The 21,426-nt window shown below is 37.7% G+C and overlaps 1 protein-coding gene across 1 annotated transcript in view; it reads left to right on the plus strand.

Annotated features, from left to right (window-relative positions):
- The window catches only part of MYO3B (myosin IIIB), a 218,796-nt gene that overhangs the window by 166,417 nt on the left and 30,953 nt on the right, over positions 1-21,426 (plus strand). The window contains exons 31-33 of the mRNA XM_086465966.1: positions 9,600-9,663; positions 10,445-10,447; positions 10,549-10,684. Of these exons, the coding sequence (XP_086322092.1) occupies positions 9,600-9,663; positions 10,445-10,447; positions 10,549-10,684 (203 nt within the window). The remainder of the gene's footprint in view (positions 1-9,599; positions 9,664-10,444; positions 10,448-10,548; positions 10,685-21,426) is intronic.

Below are 21,426 nucleotides of genomic sequence, written 5' to 3' on the forward strand. Positions count from 1 at the left end.
TTATGAGATCTCTCCTGCTGTGGCATGGGCATGAGGACATCTCAGTGCTTCTTCCCATTCTTATTTCTGTTATTTTATATGCTTCCTATATAGCATATAAATGCAGGTTCTGTTACACCTCTTCAGAGTTTTCTGAAGAAATCAGACTTGCTTGACTGTAACTAGATGCTGTTATTCCATTAAGAAGATTTTTTTTTAAAATAATTGTTAACTTCTCCAACATAGTATTTCTTTCTCTGTGTATGCTCATAATGTTGAGTTATGTTAACTTACATGCTGATTTCAGTTGATTTAGACTGAATGTCTGCTACATACTCTGGTGCATTATTATAGGATTCTGTTCCAGTGTAACCACCTGCATTCTTGTAGGTTAATAGTGCTCTAGAATCACTTGCTCACAGTATTCTGTTTACAGCAAGGAAAAGGTTCCAGGTATTGGACAGGGACTAACTAAGAAGTAAATAAATAAATAAATAAATAGGTTTGATGATTTTCAGGGAAAAGAATGAGCCCACTGTGATTTACCATCGTATCTCTGTCTTTGAATTGCCTCACTGCTCAGTGGGGCAATGAGTTTCCTAATTTATGATTTCTTTCATGTGCATGCAGCTCCTTCTATCTGTGAAGTACTTAAGGGGTGTGTATCTTGTGATCTCTGTAGAACTATTGATGATCACGTAGTCATTTGTTCTCCAGTCTGCACTGAGTTAAACACAAGAGCTAATAAGCTGTCTATTATCAGTTTTCTTTGGCATCCCAAGTTATAATTATTTACAATGTAAATAGACTTTTTTTTTTTCCCTTTTACTGATCTAGAGCTTTCACCCAGACTTTTTTGGAGGCATACAGCCTATTTAAACTTTTTTCTTCATCTGTTTTATGTGTAGTTAGCCAGAAATGGTTTTCTTCCCTTTTTGTATTAGGCTGTTTCCGGAATTCCTTGTTGCTCTCCAAACAAAGGTATTTTTCTGGATTAGGTGCATCTTGCTTGATTGTACATCCCTTGAGGCTCACAAAGATTTTATGGTTCAGTAATTGTTGTGGTGAATGTGGGCCCTATGAAGAACAAATATAGAGACCTGTAAAGCTATTCAGCCACCGAACTTACATTGAAATCAATGTCTAAATGCCTTTACATATCTGGCCTGAAGGTGCCCGTGTGAAATACATTGGCCATTCCAGTCTTGCACCCAGTCCTGGTTGCTATGCACAATCAGACAGACAAGTGAATTGATACCTTCTTTTGCATGGAGTTGCTAAACTGCCGTTACTGCTGGCGGTTCTCAAGTTTAACCCCACCAAATATTGGCAGATTATTTGCCTAATCCTATAAATTTCTCAACAATGGCCTCAGGTTCCAGTGATTTCAGTGAGACTTCAGCATTTCACAGATGATGTTCAGAAACTTAGGACTAAATCCAGTAACTTCCCATAAATCAAGCCTAACTTCTACACGTAGCTGTTACTGGGCTGTTGTGTTTTAAGCATATGGCTGTTCAGTCACACAGGAAACTTGTAGGAAACAGGAAGGCTGCTGAATAATACAGCAGATGTTTAGCACAGTAGCTGGTAATCTGTCCCTAGAGAAGACAGCCTCGCTGTGGCTTCACATACTGTGGAACTGAAGTACAGAATAATAAGATATTCTTTTCTCTTTGTTTCCTTTAATTTCTTTTAATTTCTTTCATTTTTGTTTACTTTTTTTTCTAACTGGTAGTTTTGGTAAATGAAAAATGAGATTAAAGGTACTCAGGATCAGAAAGCAAAGTCATATATAGTTCTGTTCTGTTGAGTGCATAGGAATATAACTATACATTTAAATGTATGACAACCTGCTGCTTTTTCAAAGATTTGTTAAAAAAAAGAAGTTACAGTATTATAATATATATAAAGCACTCCATTTTACCAAGTAATGAATTTTAAAGTATTCAGAAGAAATAGGCACTTTAAAAAAATTCAGTTCCTTCAAGAAAATTGAATCTTTACACCTAGTTCATGCTCTTCAGTCGGTGAATGCAGGACATAAGCAAACTCAAGCTAATAAATGACGTAGGATGCTAACTAAATGCACACATTAGTTCGTTTAACATTGCATGTTAAATGTTTCCTGCATTTATATGCTTGACTTGAAAACAGTATCAACTGTGTTCAAATGCAAAATCTTTCCTGTATGAAGCTGGTGTCACAAGTTACTGAAGACATGTTGAGAATTTGCAAATATCGTTGATAGGAATAGAAGTAGGTATAGGGAAATAATGTAAATGTTAGCAGGGAAGTGGCTTTGTCTCATTGAAAAAATGTTTTTCCATTCAGTTCCGCAGAGCTGTGGAGTTGCCTGTGACTGCTGCCGAAAAAGAGTCATGGGATTAGTTGTACACCTGGGAGACTGACACTAAGACTGAATTCCCCCCCAAAACCCAAGCTGAGTATGCAACACTTGCATAGTCTTTTCTTGACATTATCAACCACTGGGATGAACCTGCAGGCCTGCGTGGCATGAAGGAACTGAATCACAATCAAACCCTTTCCCAAAGTAGCTCATTCAAAACTTAAAAAGGGAAGTTATTTTAAAGAGCCAAACATGGTCAAGACAATTCAAATGAGGAAGGTGAAAACCTTTCAGAGCCCTTTTTACAACCCTGCTGAATAGCAAATTTACTCTTCTGCAGAGAGATGAATAGGCAGCAGGGAAGGGAGGAGTCTGACAGGGTCCCCTCTCACAATGCCAGCATGGACAGTAGCCTCGCCTCATGTCTGCCTCCATTTTACAATTGGTCATCACATGAAATCAAAGATGCTGCATTTTGCAATGGCATAGCTACGATTTCAAGTTTGCATTAGGGATCTCTGGAGCTAATCGGGAATAATCTGTGGAGAATGGAGAAGTCATTGTCTATAACAGATCTCTAGTGAATATATTTTTGATAAAAGTTCTTAGCAGGATAACCTACAGTTCAGTGACTAAGGACCTTAATCTATGCTACGTTGTTCATGTTCTTGTTCAGACAGAGCTGTCATCCTCAAATATCTTTAAATCCATTTAGAATCTTGACAAAGCGTCTGTAACCTGCACGTTCCACCACCTTCTTATCCATTTCCTTCCCAAATGAAAATTGTGTTAAATAATACTGGTCTGTTTGTTACTTACCGTGGAAAATACTTCCTGTATTGTTCTTTTTTTCCTCTAGCTCACTAACTGCTGAATATCAGAATATAAGTTATCTACATGTACATGATCAGTGGCCGTATACTGTGTAATACAGCAGAAAGCATTGTTTCCACACAGTGACTTTGTTACACGTCAGTTATGTCTGTAACTGTAACTGTGTCAGTGATTATTCCTTGCTCCTTTGTTTCCTTATGGAGCTCTGTATTAGGGACACATGTTGGAAGATACCTGACATCGAGAGCAGTTTACACTCTTGAGTGGAATTCATTGTGATTTTTCTTCTTACATCTTTCTCTTTTTAGCTAGTTGGCATCATGTTCACGCTTTGGTCAGCATAGGTTCTCAGAAACAATTAATTTTAGTAAAACTCTTGACGTTCACATGAGACTTAGGTAATCAAGACTGGATAGTAAAGCCTGAACAAAACTACACAGGCATACCAACTTAGGTGTTTGGAAAGTTACAGACAAAGAATAATTTTCAGCGTTTGTCTGTTCTACAGGAAGTATGAATCTGAAAGTCAAGTTCCAGAAATGGGTCTATTTCTGCTTATTAATGGCTTGACTGATGAAGCAGAATCTGGTTACTAAATTAGTATCAATTCTAATGGAGTGATCGTTACAAGAGTTTAAGAGGGCAGGATTAGAAATGGAGGTACATGGACTGTAACAAACCACAAAATGTATATCAGTCAGTAACGGCACCCTGCTCCAAAGTTTACATTCGGTAGTAGCAATGAGGATGCATACTACCTCACATGTGCATCGTAACATTTTCTCATCGCTGTCAAGACCTCAGTTAGCGTGGTGTAGTAGACACTGCACTTCAAGAAAGTGAGCAAGTTACTCAGCAGCAAAAATGATTACATCTCCATAAACCATGATAAGGGGAGATCTCTTAAGGGAGATGGAAAACTGAGGGTACATGTGATATGATTTCTCCAATGATGAAAGGCTGATGTGAAGAGGAAAGGAACAAACTCTTCTCCATTGAGAATCAGGCGAGAAATAACGGGCTTGCGTTGCAGCACAGAAGAGTTAGGTTAGACATCAAGAAAAGCTCAAGAGGTAAGAGGAGTTAAGCCCTGTGTAGGTTAGCTTCGGAATTTTTGACATCTCCATCCCTGTAGGTTTTAAAAATCAGCTTAGACAAACATGACAAAAGAAAGAGTAGGTATAGCTGATTTTTCTCTGAAAATGGGGATGGCTTAGATGATTTGCCAAGGTTCTTTTTATGATTTATTAGTACAGTGACTTCTTGAAATATAACATCTTTGTGCCAGTGGGTTTGGCATCGCAAGTCAGCCACTTCTATAGCATCTCAATGCCAGCAGCCGTTGCTGCGTCAGTATAGGGAGCAACTATAAAAGTTGTTCTAGAGGAATTCTCTTGGGTCAACTTTACATGCAACAGCATTGTTACTGTGCCTGGAAAGTTCATTTCTGAATGTTCTGCAGTCGCTGGAGGCCCATTGAGATAGCATGCAACGTGGATTCACCTACATGGACACTGGTGGGTTAGCACTCGTGTCACTGAGGGTAGAGAAAAAACATGATTTCAGTCACATGAGCACAGACCAGTTCAGAAGCTGGCTTAATGTGAATTAAACTGTTCCATATAAAAAGTCTTCTATCTTCTGCAATACTCTCTTTGACCTGATCTATAGCTTGCCTCTCGCTAAAGTGAGGGTCACTAAGTCAGTCAATAACAAAACCCGCCTTGGGTTCTTCTGATTGAAAGGAAAAGAAAAAAAATCACTATGTTGATGTGGTTCTGCTCTTCATGGATAGCTGCTTGAAAGGGCCACATCTCCACATTTTAAACCTATTTTTTTTCAGAACCTTCAGATTAATGCCATCAGGTCCTGGTGATTTACTGCTACACCTTTCTCACACTGCTCCATAATTTCCTACTTGGATAATTTGTTTCTGTCAAGCCCACACTGTGATTTCTTGTATGAGTAATCTTTCTAAGATCAATTTTCATTTCTTTCCACAGTAAAATCTGGTATAAAGACATTTTGCTTTCCTTTAATTGATTCACTTCCGTATTTGTAATCATAGCAAACATTAAGGTTATTGCTTGTGATGGAAATAGGAGGTCTGCAATTCTTGTGGCATGCAGTGGAACCCATTGGGCCTGATTCTGCTGTCATGTGAGCTTCTAATTACTTTACAGTTCGTAAGTTCAAATAGATTTATAAGGTGTAAATGGAAATTTTGGCACAGTTTTTCAGTATCATCTTTTTTTTACCTCCTCCCCATCCCTTTGGAATTTTTCATCTACCCATGCTGGAAGGATTAAATTTGTTCTGTTGAGGAATACATTATTTCTGCAAAACAAGCTGATTCCTTCTAATGGAATATCTAGGATTGTTTCTAACATTTTCAAAAACATTTAAATTATGAAAGTCCAGATGCCATGACTTACACTCATAATGGCCACAGTAACCGAAACCAGCTATTTTTCTCCAGTCTGCACTACTAGTTTTATGCTGCTATGGTTTGACTGCTTTTGATGCTAAGGGTAGTGTGGCTATACACTGTACAGATATGTAGACAGACCCTAAGAATCAATGTTTCTCTTTTTGTCAATGTTTCTTGCTAATTGAGTGATTTACAGACAGCCCATATGTGAAAACTGAGTGTATTATAGCTCAGTAGCTGAACATTCAGCAGCAAATTTTTGTATTGCCTGACTGAAACCAGGCACATGAACCTGGATGTCTTGCATCCTTCCCAGGTAAGTGTGCTGACTGGATCTCATCTCTCTGACCCAAACACTGCTTTCCTGCAAATGTGTAAGATAAAAAGTTTTGGAAACCATAGGACGAGCAGTTTCTACAAAGATACCTGAAAATATCCTGCACCTTAAAATCAGCCTCTGATGCCACGTTTGAAAGTGCTAGTTTACCAGCACTGATTGGCTCATATGAACTAACTAGTGCTGAGCTGCCCTCCTGTTGCTATGGCATTTTTCATATTACATACTGGCCAAATTTTCAGAATAGCTCAGAGGCTGATTTCAAGGTGCTCAGCATCTACAGTCGATGCTATGTTTTCAGAGGTGTTCCCTGCCTGTTTGACATTGTGGTGGGTTGACCTTGTCTGGCCACCAGGTGACCACCAAGCTGCTGTGTCACTCCGCCTTCTCAACAGAACAGGGGGAGAAAAATAAAACAAAAAGCTTGTGACTAGAAGCTACATACTTGTATCAGTAACAGCACATTCTGTGGAAGGATGAGGTCTCTTGCACCAAATACAACCCAGCTGAGGATAGTTCTAGTCAGAAACATGGCATCACTGGGATCCTGACAGAGCATGAGGGTCTAAGGGCTTCAGAATTCCAGAGGCTGATTTTTGCTAGCTTAAGCTGTACAGAAGGGAAGTTGCTGAATTTTACCTTCATGCTTTAAACATTTAGGCAATATGCTATCCCTGGCCAAGTTAAAATGCTGGCAAAACCAGCCTAAATTCTACTTTTTTTTAATAGAAGTTAGAGATTAGTTCAAGCTGCAGATTTAGATCCAGACCCAAACCACACCAAAATCTGAATATTTAAGTTTAGATGGTGATTCAGTCCATTTTGGCATTGTAGGCCATTTGTGACATGCTGATCCAACAGCACATTTAGATTTTGACATCCACTGCAGTGATATTTGAGGATTATTCATGATTTTTAGCTCGTATTGGGTTTATTTTCTGCAATATTGGGGGTGTGTGGGAATTCATCATCTCAACAAATGCTTGAGTAATTTTGGGGAAAAGTGGCAAGTTATCTAACTAATCCCACTAAATAAATGGTTATCTAAGTAATATATATATGCAAGATAAATAGTAGTAAAGATCTTTACAGATAAGGTGGTACAGGCACAAATGCAATGTCAAATGCAGTCCTAGACATATTTTATACTTTCCCAGTACAAGACATATGCCAGTACAAAATGAGAATGCATTTTTTAAATGGATCCCTCCATTTCCACCAAGGAGAACACCAGTTTAAATTCAGATTACAGTTTGGGCAGAATGTTTTCCTTCTCTTTCTTAGTGTTAGAGAATAAAGGGAAATTTAAATACCCCAAACCTGATGAGCAAATCCAAACTTCGTTCACAAAATTGCAACATTGCAGAAAACTTGAGTGTTTACCATGTTCATGAATGCTTCCTTTTGTTCCCACACCCTGAGGTAGCTTATTAACGACTGTAGTGGCATCATTGCTGTGAATAGTTTGAAACAGTTCAAGTCAATGATCTTGAGCTGGGGTAACATGCTTGGACAAACTTAATTAACCTAAGAGCCTAAACCTTATTGTAAATAAGGCTTGAATATGTCAGTAGCCTCTGTGGACATCACAGAATAAATGTATTATCTAATACAGATATGTGGTGGTATACAGCTATCAAATTCAATACATAATAGTCTAAAATGTTTCAAGTCCTTCAGTAGTATTACTTTAATCTGAAGTATTTTTAAAGGGTACATTTTGAAGGTGCATTTTGAAAGGCAAAATGCACATGTGGCCAGACATATTTTTTAAAATCCAACATGTTGCTCTGTTGTTACATGAGTATTTTATAACTAGTGTAGTGCAATGTCCTGGTGGACAGCAGGATGACCATGAGCCAGCAATGTGCCCTCGTGGCCAAGAAGGCCAATGGCATCCTGGGGTGTATTAGGAGGGGTGTGGTCAGTAGGTCGAGAGAAGTTCTCCTCCCCCTCTCCTCTGCCCTGGTGAGATGGCATCTGGAATAGTGTGTCCAGTTCTGGGCCCCTCAGTTCAAGAAGGACAGGGAACTGCTTGAAAGAGTCCAGCACAGAGCCACAAAGGTGATTAAGGGGGTGAAGCATCTCCCTCGTGATGAAAGGCTGAGGGAGCTGGGTCTCTAGCTTGGAGGAGACTGAGGGGTGACCTCATCAATGTTTATAAATACGTAAAGGCCGAGTGTCAGGAGGATGGAGTCAGGCTCTTCTTGATGATGACCAATGACAGGACAAGGGGCAACGGGTGCAAGCTGGAGCATAGGAGGTTCCACATTAACACAAGGAAAAACTTTTTCACTGTGAGGTTGACAGAGCACTAGCACGGGCTGCCCAGAGAGGTTGTGGAGTCTCCTTCTCTGGAGACATTCAAAACCCACCTGGACGCGTTCCTGTGTGACCTACTCTGGGTGGTCCTGCTCTGGCAGGGGGGTTGGACTAGATGATCTTTCGAGGTCCCTTCCAACCCCTAACATTCTGTGATTTTCTGTAGCTGGCTGAAACATAAGTATTGACAAAAAATGAAATTTGAGTTAACATATGTTGTATTTTTTAGTCAGTAAAGCAATTTTTGTTCTTTATATTCCCTCCCTCTCACTGTGACTGAAAGGACTGAAATGTATTCAGTTGTAATGACTGGGTAAAACTGAAAGAGCTGCTTAGAACCTTGTAAACCTTTCCCCATCTATGAAAAAAGCTATGATATGTTTGTTGAAGCTAGAATCTATGACTGAGACTTAGGTTTCAGATGTTTTCATCTGCAAGTAGAAATACAACTGTCATTAATTGTATTTTCAGAAACGTTGTGAGGGGGTTGGGGAGTAATGATGCAGCGATTGAGGTGTGTTTTGACAATCAGAAAATCTTGCTTTTCATCCTGGTTTTAGGACCGTGAGCATATCAAGTAATATCTATGAACCTCAGGTTTTGATCTATCAAATGAAATTGGTAGCATCTTTTTTTGGTTTTGCATAGCTAAAGATTCTGGAGCAAGTTCTGTCTGGGTGGACTTCACTATTGAAGAAATCCATTGACTTCAAAGGCCTGCCAACAAGGATCAGGGCCTGCAGAAGGTTTTTATGATACTTTAATTAGCATTAATGAGAGCAGGAGTTGGCCTTTAATATTTTTATGGTGGCATAATGTGATGGTAAAATCGTAACAGATATAGACAAAGAATCTAAGAACTCTTACTCCCTCCTCTGTGCTTAACCCAAATGGCTTTAGAGGAACACAGAGCCATGTGTTTCACTTCTTCCTCATCTGTCAAATTTTGAGTGCCTAAATTTGAATTCTGTGAAAACAGCTATTCACAGCCCTGGAAAAAAAGGTTTCATGTAAAATCTTGTCAAATTAATTATAATACGTTACTTCAGTCTCATAGAAGTTTCATAAATTCATTTTACACATATGCATGTATCCACAAATTTTTAATGACAAGTTCATTGCTCATAGCCTGTTACTGTGTTTAATAACAAGCACTTCCTTATAAGAGGAAATCGGACTGATCTGTGTTTTCTCTGAATTGATTGTATGTGCATATTTAGAAATTGGGGGAGGGGGAAAAGGGAAAATCAACAAAAAAAAAAAAGAAGCGTAGGCCAGTAAATCTTTTTTAAGAATGAAGAAATTACAATGTTTAAACTACATATTTTATTTTTCTTTGCTTTTAGGCAGCAAACAAGCAACCAGTCTTCTCCTGTGGTGCCTGATTTTCTTGACAAACAAACAAAAAAGGTACTTCTGAGTTTATATTCTAAAATAACACCACATTATAACTTCAAATTCCTGAGTCCACAGTTCTGCAATGTGTTCATGGCTGCGTGGCGTAGCCATCTGAACATGAAACCGTCAGTGATGTTTTGAAGTCTTTGAGACAAAAGCCTGCTTGCTAAGAACTTTAGTTCTGTAGAAAGACAGGGAGGTACAGTGAATAAGAGAATCAAAAGGCTGGAAATTTGCTGCTGAGAATAAATGCTAGCTGCTCCCTGAGGTGATTTGTCTGTGCACTTCACTTTCTACAGATGTTAGAGACTCTTTTTTAGTAAGGACCTGAGGTTCTTTGGTAGCACTTTGATATCCTGCTCGAATTCAATATGTGAAATGGAGGAGTCGCTCTGTGACTTGGAGCACAGCATAGTCTTTGAAGTCTGATCCAATTTTTGCTGCTTACCATTTGATGTTGAAAGGATGAAATGGAGAAAATGTACAGTTTTTGCCAGTAACTCTGCTGAGCATATGTAAGATTAAAAAAACAAAATCCCTTGGATGATGTACTTAGAAATGTTAAGCAGATTAATACCTTCCTATAGCTTTTTTCTAAAGATACAAATTAACTATGAGAGGAAATCAGCATATAGTGCATGCTATGATTTAACTGCATGAGGAGAGGGAATAAATAAGTTAAATGGAAAAAGTAAACAAATGTTTGTGACATGGGTGCTAAGTCGGTGTTGCTGAAAGCCACAAGAATCTTGTGTAACTTAAATCTAGCATTAGACATTTCACAGAGTCATAGAATGTAAGAAGTTACTCTCTGTGAGATCACAACTGTAAGTTATCATGGCAGAGTGGAATCAATACATTTCCTATGTGCCTAAACCAGCATTCTTTATTCCGAAGGATTTGGATGAAATTTCTGCTTCTGCGTTTGTTCGACTACATTCATTCGAAATGAATGATTCACAATCAATTAGCCAATCCCAGTCAGTTGCAGACCATCAGTTGTCAAGTCCCTTGAGATCCCATAAAGACGGAGGTAAGAAATATAGTAAAGTAACAGACATCTTTCGTTTGCTATTTGTAAGCTGCGTCTTGTCAGCATGTAACTTGGTTTATATATTGATGAGGTCTTTTAACAATCCTTTGGAAGGCAAGAAACATAAAGGAAGTAACTTTCCTCTACACATTTTCAAGCTGGAAACATAAAGAAGCCCTTAAGTACCTGAATTATAGAGACAGAAGTACAGAGTTTTAAAGTACAGTTTCTACTAAAAATGTCATTAATAATCTTGAAATACACTTTTAATGAAATCAAATTGTGTTTTCAAGAGCTTCAGCTTTCCTTTGTCTTCCAGCCTCAAAAGTAGAAGACAGTAATAAGATCTTTCGTGTTTGGCAGAACGAAGACAGTTTGTTCACACACACAAAATTTCAGTCAGCAACACAGGAAAGTCTCTCATAATTCTACAGTCTATGCAATGTGGGGTTTTATTTTGTTTGCTGATATGTTATTTTTGCCATGGTCCGTAACAGTTTAAAAACTTAAAGAAAAACTTTATGACATTTATTGAGTTTCAACTTTGAATATTCCAGGAAATTGGTACCTATCAGAATACTTTTCTCTGTTATTGTAGTCATTGTGTCCTTGCAAATCTGTGAATACAGGCTTTAATACTGGATCATAGAGTACCTTCGAAGTTTAAGATTAAGTAGGTTGATAATGTGATATCTGTAACTAGAGCCAAAATATAAATGATAATACATTAATTTCCAGGTTGCTACTGAAAATTAGTTGTTTATAATTTTGTGCAATACATTAATATTTCTCGTTAAGTATTTAATGAGACACCTTTTATCTTGTAAGTCTACAAATATTTATCTGAATACTTGAGCCCTTATCCTGCTTTTTATGGGTTTAAACTTTACAGAGTTCAGTTAAATAATTTGCAATGTAAAGGTAAGAAGATAGTATTTATAGGGAGATCCTTCTGTTACAGGAAATAATGCAAATTCAATGTTTTTAGTCTTCTACACAGGCATAATGTGCTGTCCCTGCTAAAACCAGAATAGTATGTGAACACAATAGGTTAAGAAATCCATTATTCTCTCTTCATGCATTTCTGTCCATATGGATTTTGGATCTGTAGTGTGGGACTGCAGGGGATGTGTGCATTACTATCTGAAATTATTACATGTGAAACAATAAACCTGTCAAACAGAAATATCTTCATTGCAGCAAATCCTCTTGAGGAAAGCAGTCAGGGCCAGAATCTGTCATCCTTACTCTCACTGGATATTGTATGTTACCCTGCAACTAGTCTCCTTGAAATCAAAGACTTTGTGTCTGAGGTAAAACAATTAGAGAGAGTAAAAGTGTCAGAATTACACCCTTAGCAAGCATGTCATTCAGAGACATTACCCAGTAATTTAGAGAGGCTTCAAAAAATATGAAGTGATAGAAGAATAGAATTTGAAGAAGAGATAAATGCAACAAACATGTAAATGAATAAGCATGCAAATACAGAGAAGTAAGGAATTTCCTACTTAAGTGTGAAGATATTCAGATACATGATCATATAAATCACACTTCAATGAGTAACTATTAAGGAAGTAAACCTGCTGAAGAATAATAACTTCCTTGGGTGCTTTTAAAAACATGACTTGCATTCAGAAATTCAGATGCTTTCACACACGCTCAGTCTGTATTCAGTCTTACTGTATAGTTTTAAGACAATATTGTTAGACTGATTGTGAAAACCAAGTGAAATAGCAAATATCTCTTTGGAATAATAACACATGTATAAAATACTCACACAAAAAAAGCTGTCTACTAGGTGGTCCAAACAATGCAAAGACTTATTTTTCATAGTTAAATACTATTCTGCAAAGTTATAGATTGATTTTGTATTCTCTTTAAGTTACATTACATGTAGAACTAGACTGTCAGCCTGGTGGTAGTGTTGTGGACCTGGAGGCCAACAGGGAAGGGAATGTGACAGGTTTCTGCACTGGTGTATGACCCAGTTACGAAGCAGTGTTGATGTTTGCTGAAGGAGGGAGTCTATATCCAGGCTTAAGCACAAAGGGAAGTACAGGCTGCTTATTTGTCTTGAGACCTTGGTAGGCGAGGCTGTAGTGCAGTCAAGGGGGGACAAAACACAAAAGGAAAAAATGGTTGATATGACTTTACTTATTTTTGTATTAATCAAGCAGACTATTAATTCTCATTTTGTTATCCAGCTGTTTAATAGCACAGGCTGCCCATTCTCAGCAGTATATTGGCAAAGGAAAAATAGACCGGGAAATTTCCACAAAGACACTTCGAAGACTGTACTCTGTAATTAACGCAGAAACAAAAGCCTCTTTTTCACTTCAAAAGCTTTACATTGGGTCGTAGAAAGACTGAGGAGTGTGGCCAAACTGCATGCAGTGCAAGTTAAGTGCATGCATGCACTATGGTTGCATAGAGTCACAGGACCTGGCTCTGCACTGCCCGGGTGTTCCCCTGGGCTCTGCCAGAGTGGTGAGGCAAGACTATTATCAAAGCCAAGGATTCCCTCCAGTGTCTCCAAACTGCCTGGGCAGAGAGGAGACTCCAGTCAATAGTAACAATTAAGCCAGAAGTTAATTATTCTAGTCACAATAAAGTAGTACTGAAAGAATCAAAATAATATAAATATAATCTCCAGAGGCCAAGCAGTGGTGTTCTGTTAGATGAGATAGATAGTGAGAATGTTTTAAATTATTAATGAGAAGTGAGTGCTTCACAGGGAATTGACCAATGTAATTTGCCTCAAAAGTAAATATGACAGATTTTCTGAGGTGCAAAGGATATTTGTTTGTAAAACGAAAGCTAATAGTATCTCTGGATTGACCAGAGGACAATGTAATTCTTAATGCTAACACAGACATTTTGAACAACTGAGAAAATACGCAGAGTCTCTGGCCATGGACATTGTCTTACAGGAGAACAGTATATGTGTTCTGATGATGTTCACTTTATGCCTTGCACCTCACACTGTTGTCTGCAATGCTGAAACTTTGTGAGACGTAGAGGAATTTGCCACGATTCTTACAGCTCTGGAATTATGCAATCTGCAGTGTCTGTAGCCACAGGCTGAGGCTGAGATAGTGAAACTTGCACTATAGTTGTAAAAGTCAATAGGCCATTTCCAATATAGCCTTTGATATTAAATTTCTCACTCTTTTATATTCTCAAAACTAGTGGAAATTAGGACCTGGCGTGTTTCAAGGTGGACTCCCACTAGTCAGTCATTTTGAATGTTTTCCTTGCAATATATATTTTTATTTTTATGTTGCTCATTTTTCTCTTCCTTTCTGATAGATCAGTCATAAAAATGTGGTTTGGTGAATGTGGCTGTATTGGGTTTGGTGAAACATGTGAAGGTAGTCACTGGTTTTTTGCACTGATGGAGGGCAAGTGGATAATGAAATATTTTAAGTTATTACTTGATGGGGAGGAAGGCTGCTGCCAACCTCAGACAGTACTGTGGACAAGTTTTAGTAAGGGGCATTGCGGGCGTGTGAGCCATTACTCCCAAAAAGTTACTCAGCGGTTGTCATCACACAGATGTTATTTACAGGTTCATCACCCTAAACAGGAAATTTAAAATAACAATGACTTCATTAATTGTTAGAACTTAACTCCAGTTTTAAAGAAGTGATACAACTTTAATTCTATCAGGACCATAATTGTGTTAAAACACCCAAGCCACAGAGAATATACTTAGGTAATTTGTCTTTGCTTTAGAGTAGAGTTTTCTTTGAGTCAGACTTTGTTATTGAAAATACTCTAAGCTGCCTCAATCTCAGCCACAGAGTACAGTCTTGATTTGATGCCTTGTGCTTGCAAGTGAAACATGCTTAAATATAGGGAACCATCTTACTCTACATGATAGTTTAACACTGTGGCATAATTTTAACTCTGATCTCATTTAGTTCCTAGTTGTACATTGTTTTTTAAAAAAAGGTAACAGCTATGGCAAAGCAATAATCATTAGTAATTTGGAAATGGGGGCACTTTTTATCCTTTGATTCACAGAAAGTCAGTATCCCAGTGTGACTGTAATAGTTGTTATGGTAAAGATTAGGCAGTATTTCACACAAGATGTGGTATCAAGATCTGGATGTCTTGTAACCAAAGATGCCACTTTGCTTTCTGCAAGTGGGAGAGAGATCAATCCAAGGCATTCAGCTGTTTCTCTCTGTGTAACTCAGCTTCCTGTTTGATTCCATTATAGCAAACCTTCCTTTCTAAATGAAAAGCAAAACCACTGCTGCATAATGTAGTGTGAAATGCTGCATGGACTTTCAACCGGTTGTCATTGGCAGATGGGATGATACTGACACATGGATACCATTAATTTCAGAATCGTATCATTCAGGATTTTAAGTGAAACAATTTGTAATCTATTAGAATTATTTTTGGTTATTTAAGCAGGAGTTTCGTTTCATCATTTTTAAGCCCCCCACTGAGACTAATTTTACATTGAAGGAATGTAAATCATTAAAAACTTGACTGTAGTCAGTAGAATCATAACAGTGAGCAGAATTGGGTCTCTTGGTTATAAAAAATGGACATTAAAAATTTCCTACATATCTGGGGGTTAGGGTTTGTTGGGGTTTTGTTTGAGTGGGATGAGTCCGGTTTCAGTTGGTCATTCTTTTGCAAATAAAATAGCAATGATCATGTGACAGTCTGAATGTTACAGGAAACACTGAAAAGTCCAAGGTAGTATGACACAGTAGGATCTGATTGTACTGAGCATGCTGTAGCTATGTGTGAAGCCTATGAGATCTCCATAATATTTTCTACTACGTACCACACTGTGGCAGAGAAACTGCTCTGCCTCAGGCAGAGAAGGTGCTGTTGTGGGGTGTTGTATAATGAATTTCCATTAAAAGGATCTTTCTACAGTAGTGTTCTGTGGCTTTGGGGACAAAATCTGACTGGGCGCAAGCAGGAGAAAAAGTAGCTGCTTTTTCTTTTTTCCTTAAAAGAGTATCAATGGTTACTGACCTCTTCACACCTGGGATAAATGCTGGGCTTTGGGCTTAGTAAATAGAAATCATGTTTCCAAATCATTCATTTTACCTTACAAATGTATAAGTAGAAATCATCAGAAGGAAAAGATACTTTTTAGGGTGTCTCTTGAGAAAATAAAGCTGTTACGCCTCAAAGAAATCATTATTGTTTCTATCGTTATAAGAAAGGATAATCACCTTTCCAGGGTTGTGAGGCTGCATATTTATGCATATAGATTTCGTTGGTGCAAGTAAGCCTATTACTGTGCATTGCATTGCATGTGGTGGGACCATGCTGAAGGCCCCAGAAGGGATCATCACCTTCCATCCCATGGAAAGCCTGAGCTTCTGCTTTCTGGGTTTGCGCTGGGCAGGAGCCTGTTAGCTTCACTAGCCCTTAGGATAAGAAACACAGTACCACAGTTTCAGTATTTCAGTTCTTCACCATATAGTTCCAGTGTGGATTCAGAAAACCTGACCACAAACGGAAGTGAAGTCAGCTGAACTTCTCTCAGTCTTATATAAAGCTTCCTGCTGAGACTTGTACTAATGAAGTGTGTGTTCTGAACTGGTTCACCCAGAGGTGCTTTCTGTTAAACCTTTTGCTACTCTGTGATGGCATGATTTGCAGACTGCATTTTGCCAAAGTAACAGACTAACACATCTGAAAAGGAATTGGGCTGTTCTTAAGTTTTTCTTTACTGCTCAGCTTCTTAATTGTTTTTTCCTCTCCAACAGACAAAGACACAAACAGTGACAAGTGATAAATACAAGCTTTGATTTGTTAAACACGTGTTAGCTCTATGTTTAGCCCTAGGCAGTGAATTTCATTATAGGCTGGTTTACTTCTGGATTGGTTATTGTGATTATTTCCAATGCAAAAAGACTTGACCTGAAGCCATAACTATTTAGTCTCAAAGGTGAGAGATAAAATAAGATGCAAGTAAACTGCACAGATAAACTGCAATGAAGTTCTCCAGAGACAGCTCAGTACTTGTTCCACACAAAACAAGTTAAAATTCAGCTTACAAAGGCTGCATTGCAATAAAACAAGACTGCAGATCTCTCATTGAAACATTGAAAAATAATAGTAAGAAATATGAGAAATTTAATAAAATTGAATAATATATGCACAGTAATGCTGTGCCAACCCCCCCAAATTGTAATAGGAGTTCAGTTTCTCCTTATAATACATAATGTCTACTGCTGTCTTTCTGATCCAAGCTGCAGTTCACCTGCTCTTTCTGTCTTCATTTCTATCTGTGACTACAGGTTTGTCTGAGCACTTCTTTTTTGCCATTTCTTTGTTGATAGTTAAGCTTTTTATCATGCAGTACATCATCATTCTGGTTTTGTTGCTTAAAATTTCTCTAGCTGTTCTCTTAGCAGCCGTATTTTTATTATTTTGCCACAGTGACTAGAGCTCTGAACCAGCAGCAGGTCTCAGATGACTGATCTACTCAGGCAAATAGTGTGATTCCTAATTCATTACTCTTCTGTTTCTAAAAAATGGCACCATTTTATCTAAGGAAACTTTGTTAGAATAAGTACAGTTAGTACAGAGCTTTGAGGGTGCCCACAAAGTTCTCTCCTAAGAGAATAACTGTAGTAATATTTTCACAAATCATATTTTGTGTTTTGCAAAGAAAGAGACAATTCAGATTTTTATAATTTTTCCCCACTATCTGAACACTTTAGATAGTGTTTTTATTTCAGGTTATTTTGTAAGAAAAAGACTAATACAGTTAATTATTGGCTTTGAAAGAGCTATGATTTCATCTGCTAGCTGTATGTTACCAAATAATTTCTGGTTCTTTGCTGATATTTAAAAATGTGAATTCACTTTGCTGAATTCCCCACAGCTAAGTAGTAATAACTGGATTTCAGATCTTTCTAGAAGTCGCTGTATGTTTTCCTGAATTATTTACGTTTTTACAGTTCTTCACAAATACTATGAAGAGAAAACACCGTGGTAAAAGCAGTAACATAACTAATGTGATAGTGACAGAATGGTACATGAGGTGTGGGTTAGCACAGCAAGTACCATAACAAATTCATTTCTGAAAAAATGTTAGATTTCAAAATCTTACATACTGTGCATGTTTGCAATGTTTTGCATTTTTCTGTATTCTAGTTTGGGTTAATTATTCTAGTGGATTGTAATCTACTGACAGAAATCATACATAACTTAATAGAAACCCAAACCATGGTATATAATTTGCGTGGTTGATCAATGTAAATGGAAAAGAAAGAACATCTCTGACAAGTAAATGATAGATACTCAGGACAAAATATTTGCAACCACATATGTGGAGATCTAGATACTAGAAGTGACTCATAGATACTATTTGATAAATAGGTAATCCATTCAGTAAATCATGAATTGGCTGTGAAGTATTTGGATGGAAAGAAATTACCTTATATTACTTATTCATTAGCTCTGCTCGTGCCAATGATTGTATTCCTTGGCTCTCAGTCATTACTTCTCTCTACTCAATGGAAGTGTTTTGTATTCCAGTTCTCTCATGGATAACCTCAGTTGGTTATAATGGTTAAGTTAAATACAGCAATGGCAAATACTAGCTTGTAGCAGTAATTATGGGCTTGCAGAGATCATTTCTGTTCCCAGGCAAGGATAATCTTTCTTGAGGATCTTCCTTGCATATGGAGAGAATTGTTGGGAGCCAGTTGTGCTCATGTGTTGGCTGACATTGGCAATACACCAGAAGATTAATGCCACACTCCAACCTTCCCTGCTTATAACACCTTTCCCCCAAGGGAAGATAAGAATACCAAAATCACAGGAAGTATTGTTATTGCTGCCAATGGGAGAAAGAGAAGCTACTTTCCTGTGTATGCTGAGATAGGCAACTAGCATATCTTAGCCATAACACAACATATATGAAAGAACAGTTTTATGAATTCTAATATTTCTTTTCCTAAAAATATCGTAGTACCTATTCTTTGTCTTTAAGGTTTGCCCTGCCTTGTACAAATCAGTGTTTTATGTAGAAGCATAAGCAATGGACAGTGTGAGAAGGCAGGAAACACAACTATATAATTACTAAGTATTGCCTCTTGCTTGCGGTGTTGGTCTGGCCTAGCAGCCACGCTGTCTAGCAGGGAGAATGCAGAGATAGCTAAGAGAGTGAACAGCATCAAGAATACCCATGGAAGACTCAGTAATCTTTACCATGTCCTTCCTCATCTGACTGTCTTACATTTTGTTAGGAGTCAAATATAGACAATACGTGTGATTGCCTGGTGTTTAGGTTGGAGAGCTATATCAGCTCTTTACCTTCAGCTGCAGCTAGCTGTTTCCTCTATAGGCTAGGAAGTACATCTTTGGTTCTTCGTCTGTGGCTCTGTGAGTGTCATAGTGCTATTCTTGGGACTCCCTCTCACCAGCGTGCTTATGTTTGCCTCATAAAAGTCAGAATAAGGAAAAAAATAGTACATTGTTCCAGCTTCTTTTTGTAGTACTGGGATTTGCAAACACCAAAAATGCCCTCCAGCAAAGTGGTGCAATTGTTTTTTCTACATTCTTTTAATGCTGTTCTTTACTGCATATTCTTAGTTATGATAAAGAGCATGACTATCAAATGAATAACAGTAAGCTTGTGGGTTTTGAAAGGCTTATTTGCAAAGAAAAAAAAGTTTGCTGCAGCTCTACAAAAAAACTGTGAGCTAATTTGAGTAGCAGCATATATGGCTGTAGTTTTAAAAATTTAAAAATTCAGAACCAGCTGCTATGGTTAAAAATCAGTAAAAGGGATATTTGTGTAATAAAAATCTTTGAGCTGTTGATTTGTTTTCAGAGACAGGTGAATATATATGAAGTTCAGATCTGCATCCTGTCTCCCCTGATGTCCCAAAAGGGTGCAGGTATAAGATTCCAGTTTGGGCTTACCCTTCATATTCTGCTCGTCAGACTTAGAGACAAAGTGATATCAATTTCTTTCATCTGTTGTTGTCCATGTGCTTCCAATTAATTTTTCATTCATAAGAAATGGATAAATTGGAAGTAGTACTGCTCTTAATCTCCTCGTAAGGGTCTGCCCCTTGCAATGGTATTCAGAACAGCTGTTAGGTCAAGTCAATAGTATATATCAGTTTTCTCTCTGCTGTATCAAGGCACATGCTTTGTGCTTTTTGATCACTGATTTAGGGTCCAAGAAGGGTGAATTCCTCAGCTTCATATCCAAAGGAGCTTAACTGCTTTAGGAAAATGAAATTTTACATGAGTAGAGTAGATATTTTTGTTTGCAAACTGTGGTCTATTTTAAAGCATTCCCTGGGAAGAACATAGTCATCACAGAGCACCACAGGCAGAGATGTCTCAGGGAATTGCAAATGAAGCAGGATTTTCATTATCATATTTCATCATCATAGGCAACTTGCAGCCTTAAACTTTTTAATTCAAAGATTGCCTACATGGTAGTACCACACAGCATGAGCTAATTATTGATACATATTGAAGAAAATCACTGTTAATTCACAAAACTTCATCTTCTCTTCCCACTCACAAAATAAACATGCACAGTCAGAAAAGCAGTAAGTATCGGTCACTTTGCAGCTTAAATTCTGTAACTTGCTTGTAGAATTGTAGTGGTTTGTGGGGCCACTTGCACAGATGGGCAGTTGACCTTCGGCTTAACTTCTAACTGCTTGGTTCCAAAAAAAAAAAAAAGAAAAAAAAATGTAGGAAAAAAAAAACTGTAGGAAAAAAGGAAAAGAAGAACCAATCTAACCTTTTCTTGGAGAAGGAGTGTGTCAGTAGGGCAGAAGACACTGTCCATGACAGATGAAACCATGCAGAACTTCATGTATATGGAAAACAGGTGAGAAACATGGACAGATGACATATTGAGTAAAAAACAAGCCAAAAATAGAGGGGAGGAGGAATATACCGTCAAAAAAGAAAACCTATGCAAAGAAGCAGGATAGAGAAAGGAGAAGGAAGAGGATGAGATGAAAAAGTGGTGAAAAAAAACCCAACAGTTTAATTTCAATAATGACAGAATGCTTGGTAGCCTTTACAGTGAAATATACTGCTGCTTTCTGTAGCATTGCTTTTCTTGTATCTAGTTGCTGAAGTTTTTCAGGGAAAAGTTTAATTCTAGCATTTGGAAGTAGTACATCACTTTATTGCTGTAGGAGAGGTATGCTTCATGCTCTGTTTTGAAAGATAAAAGCTTTTGAAGGGTAAGTTACTGAACTATTTCCTTTGCAATAGTGCTTGTATCAATGGATCATTGGTTTGCAACATTTTACATCATCATTTGCACATAGTTTTTCATTATGCTTAGGAAGTGTGTGTCTCTGAAAGGGTGGAGCATTAATTGGTCCAAAATCTTTGAAGGTAAAGAACAGACCAGATGAAATATGGAAAATTTTCCCTTGTGTAATACAACCTTTCCTTCAGTGACCCTTTTCTATTTCTTATTTATGAATTTTGGAGGCTATCCAAAACAAAGAAAAAGAAAAGAGTAAAGTATGGCTGTATATAATGTCATGTCAGGAGAAGAGACAAGGTAAAACACAAGACCCCAAATAGCACAGTCAGTTAAGCAATTCACTCAGCTTTAGAACAATGTTCCAGAAGTTAACTGAGACAGGAGAAATTGAGATTACACGCACTGGACTTCTAGCACTTAACAGTTTTACGTTCTGTGCTTCACTGTCTCACCCAGTGCAACCAAACAACTGTAATGCTCTTTAACTTCGGAAGTT

The sequence above is a fragment of the Leptosomus discolor genome, chromosome 5 (assembly GCF_034619465.1).
Source record: "Leptosomus discolor isolate bLepDis1 chromosome 5, bLepDis1.hap2, whole genome shotgun sequence".
In the NCBI taxonomy this organism is placed as follows: Eukaryota; Metazoa; Chordata; class Aves; order Leptosomiformes; family Leptosomidae; genus Leptosomus; species Leptosomus discolor.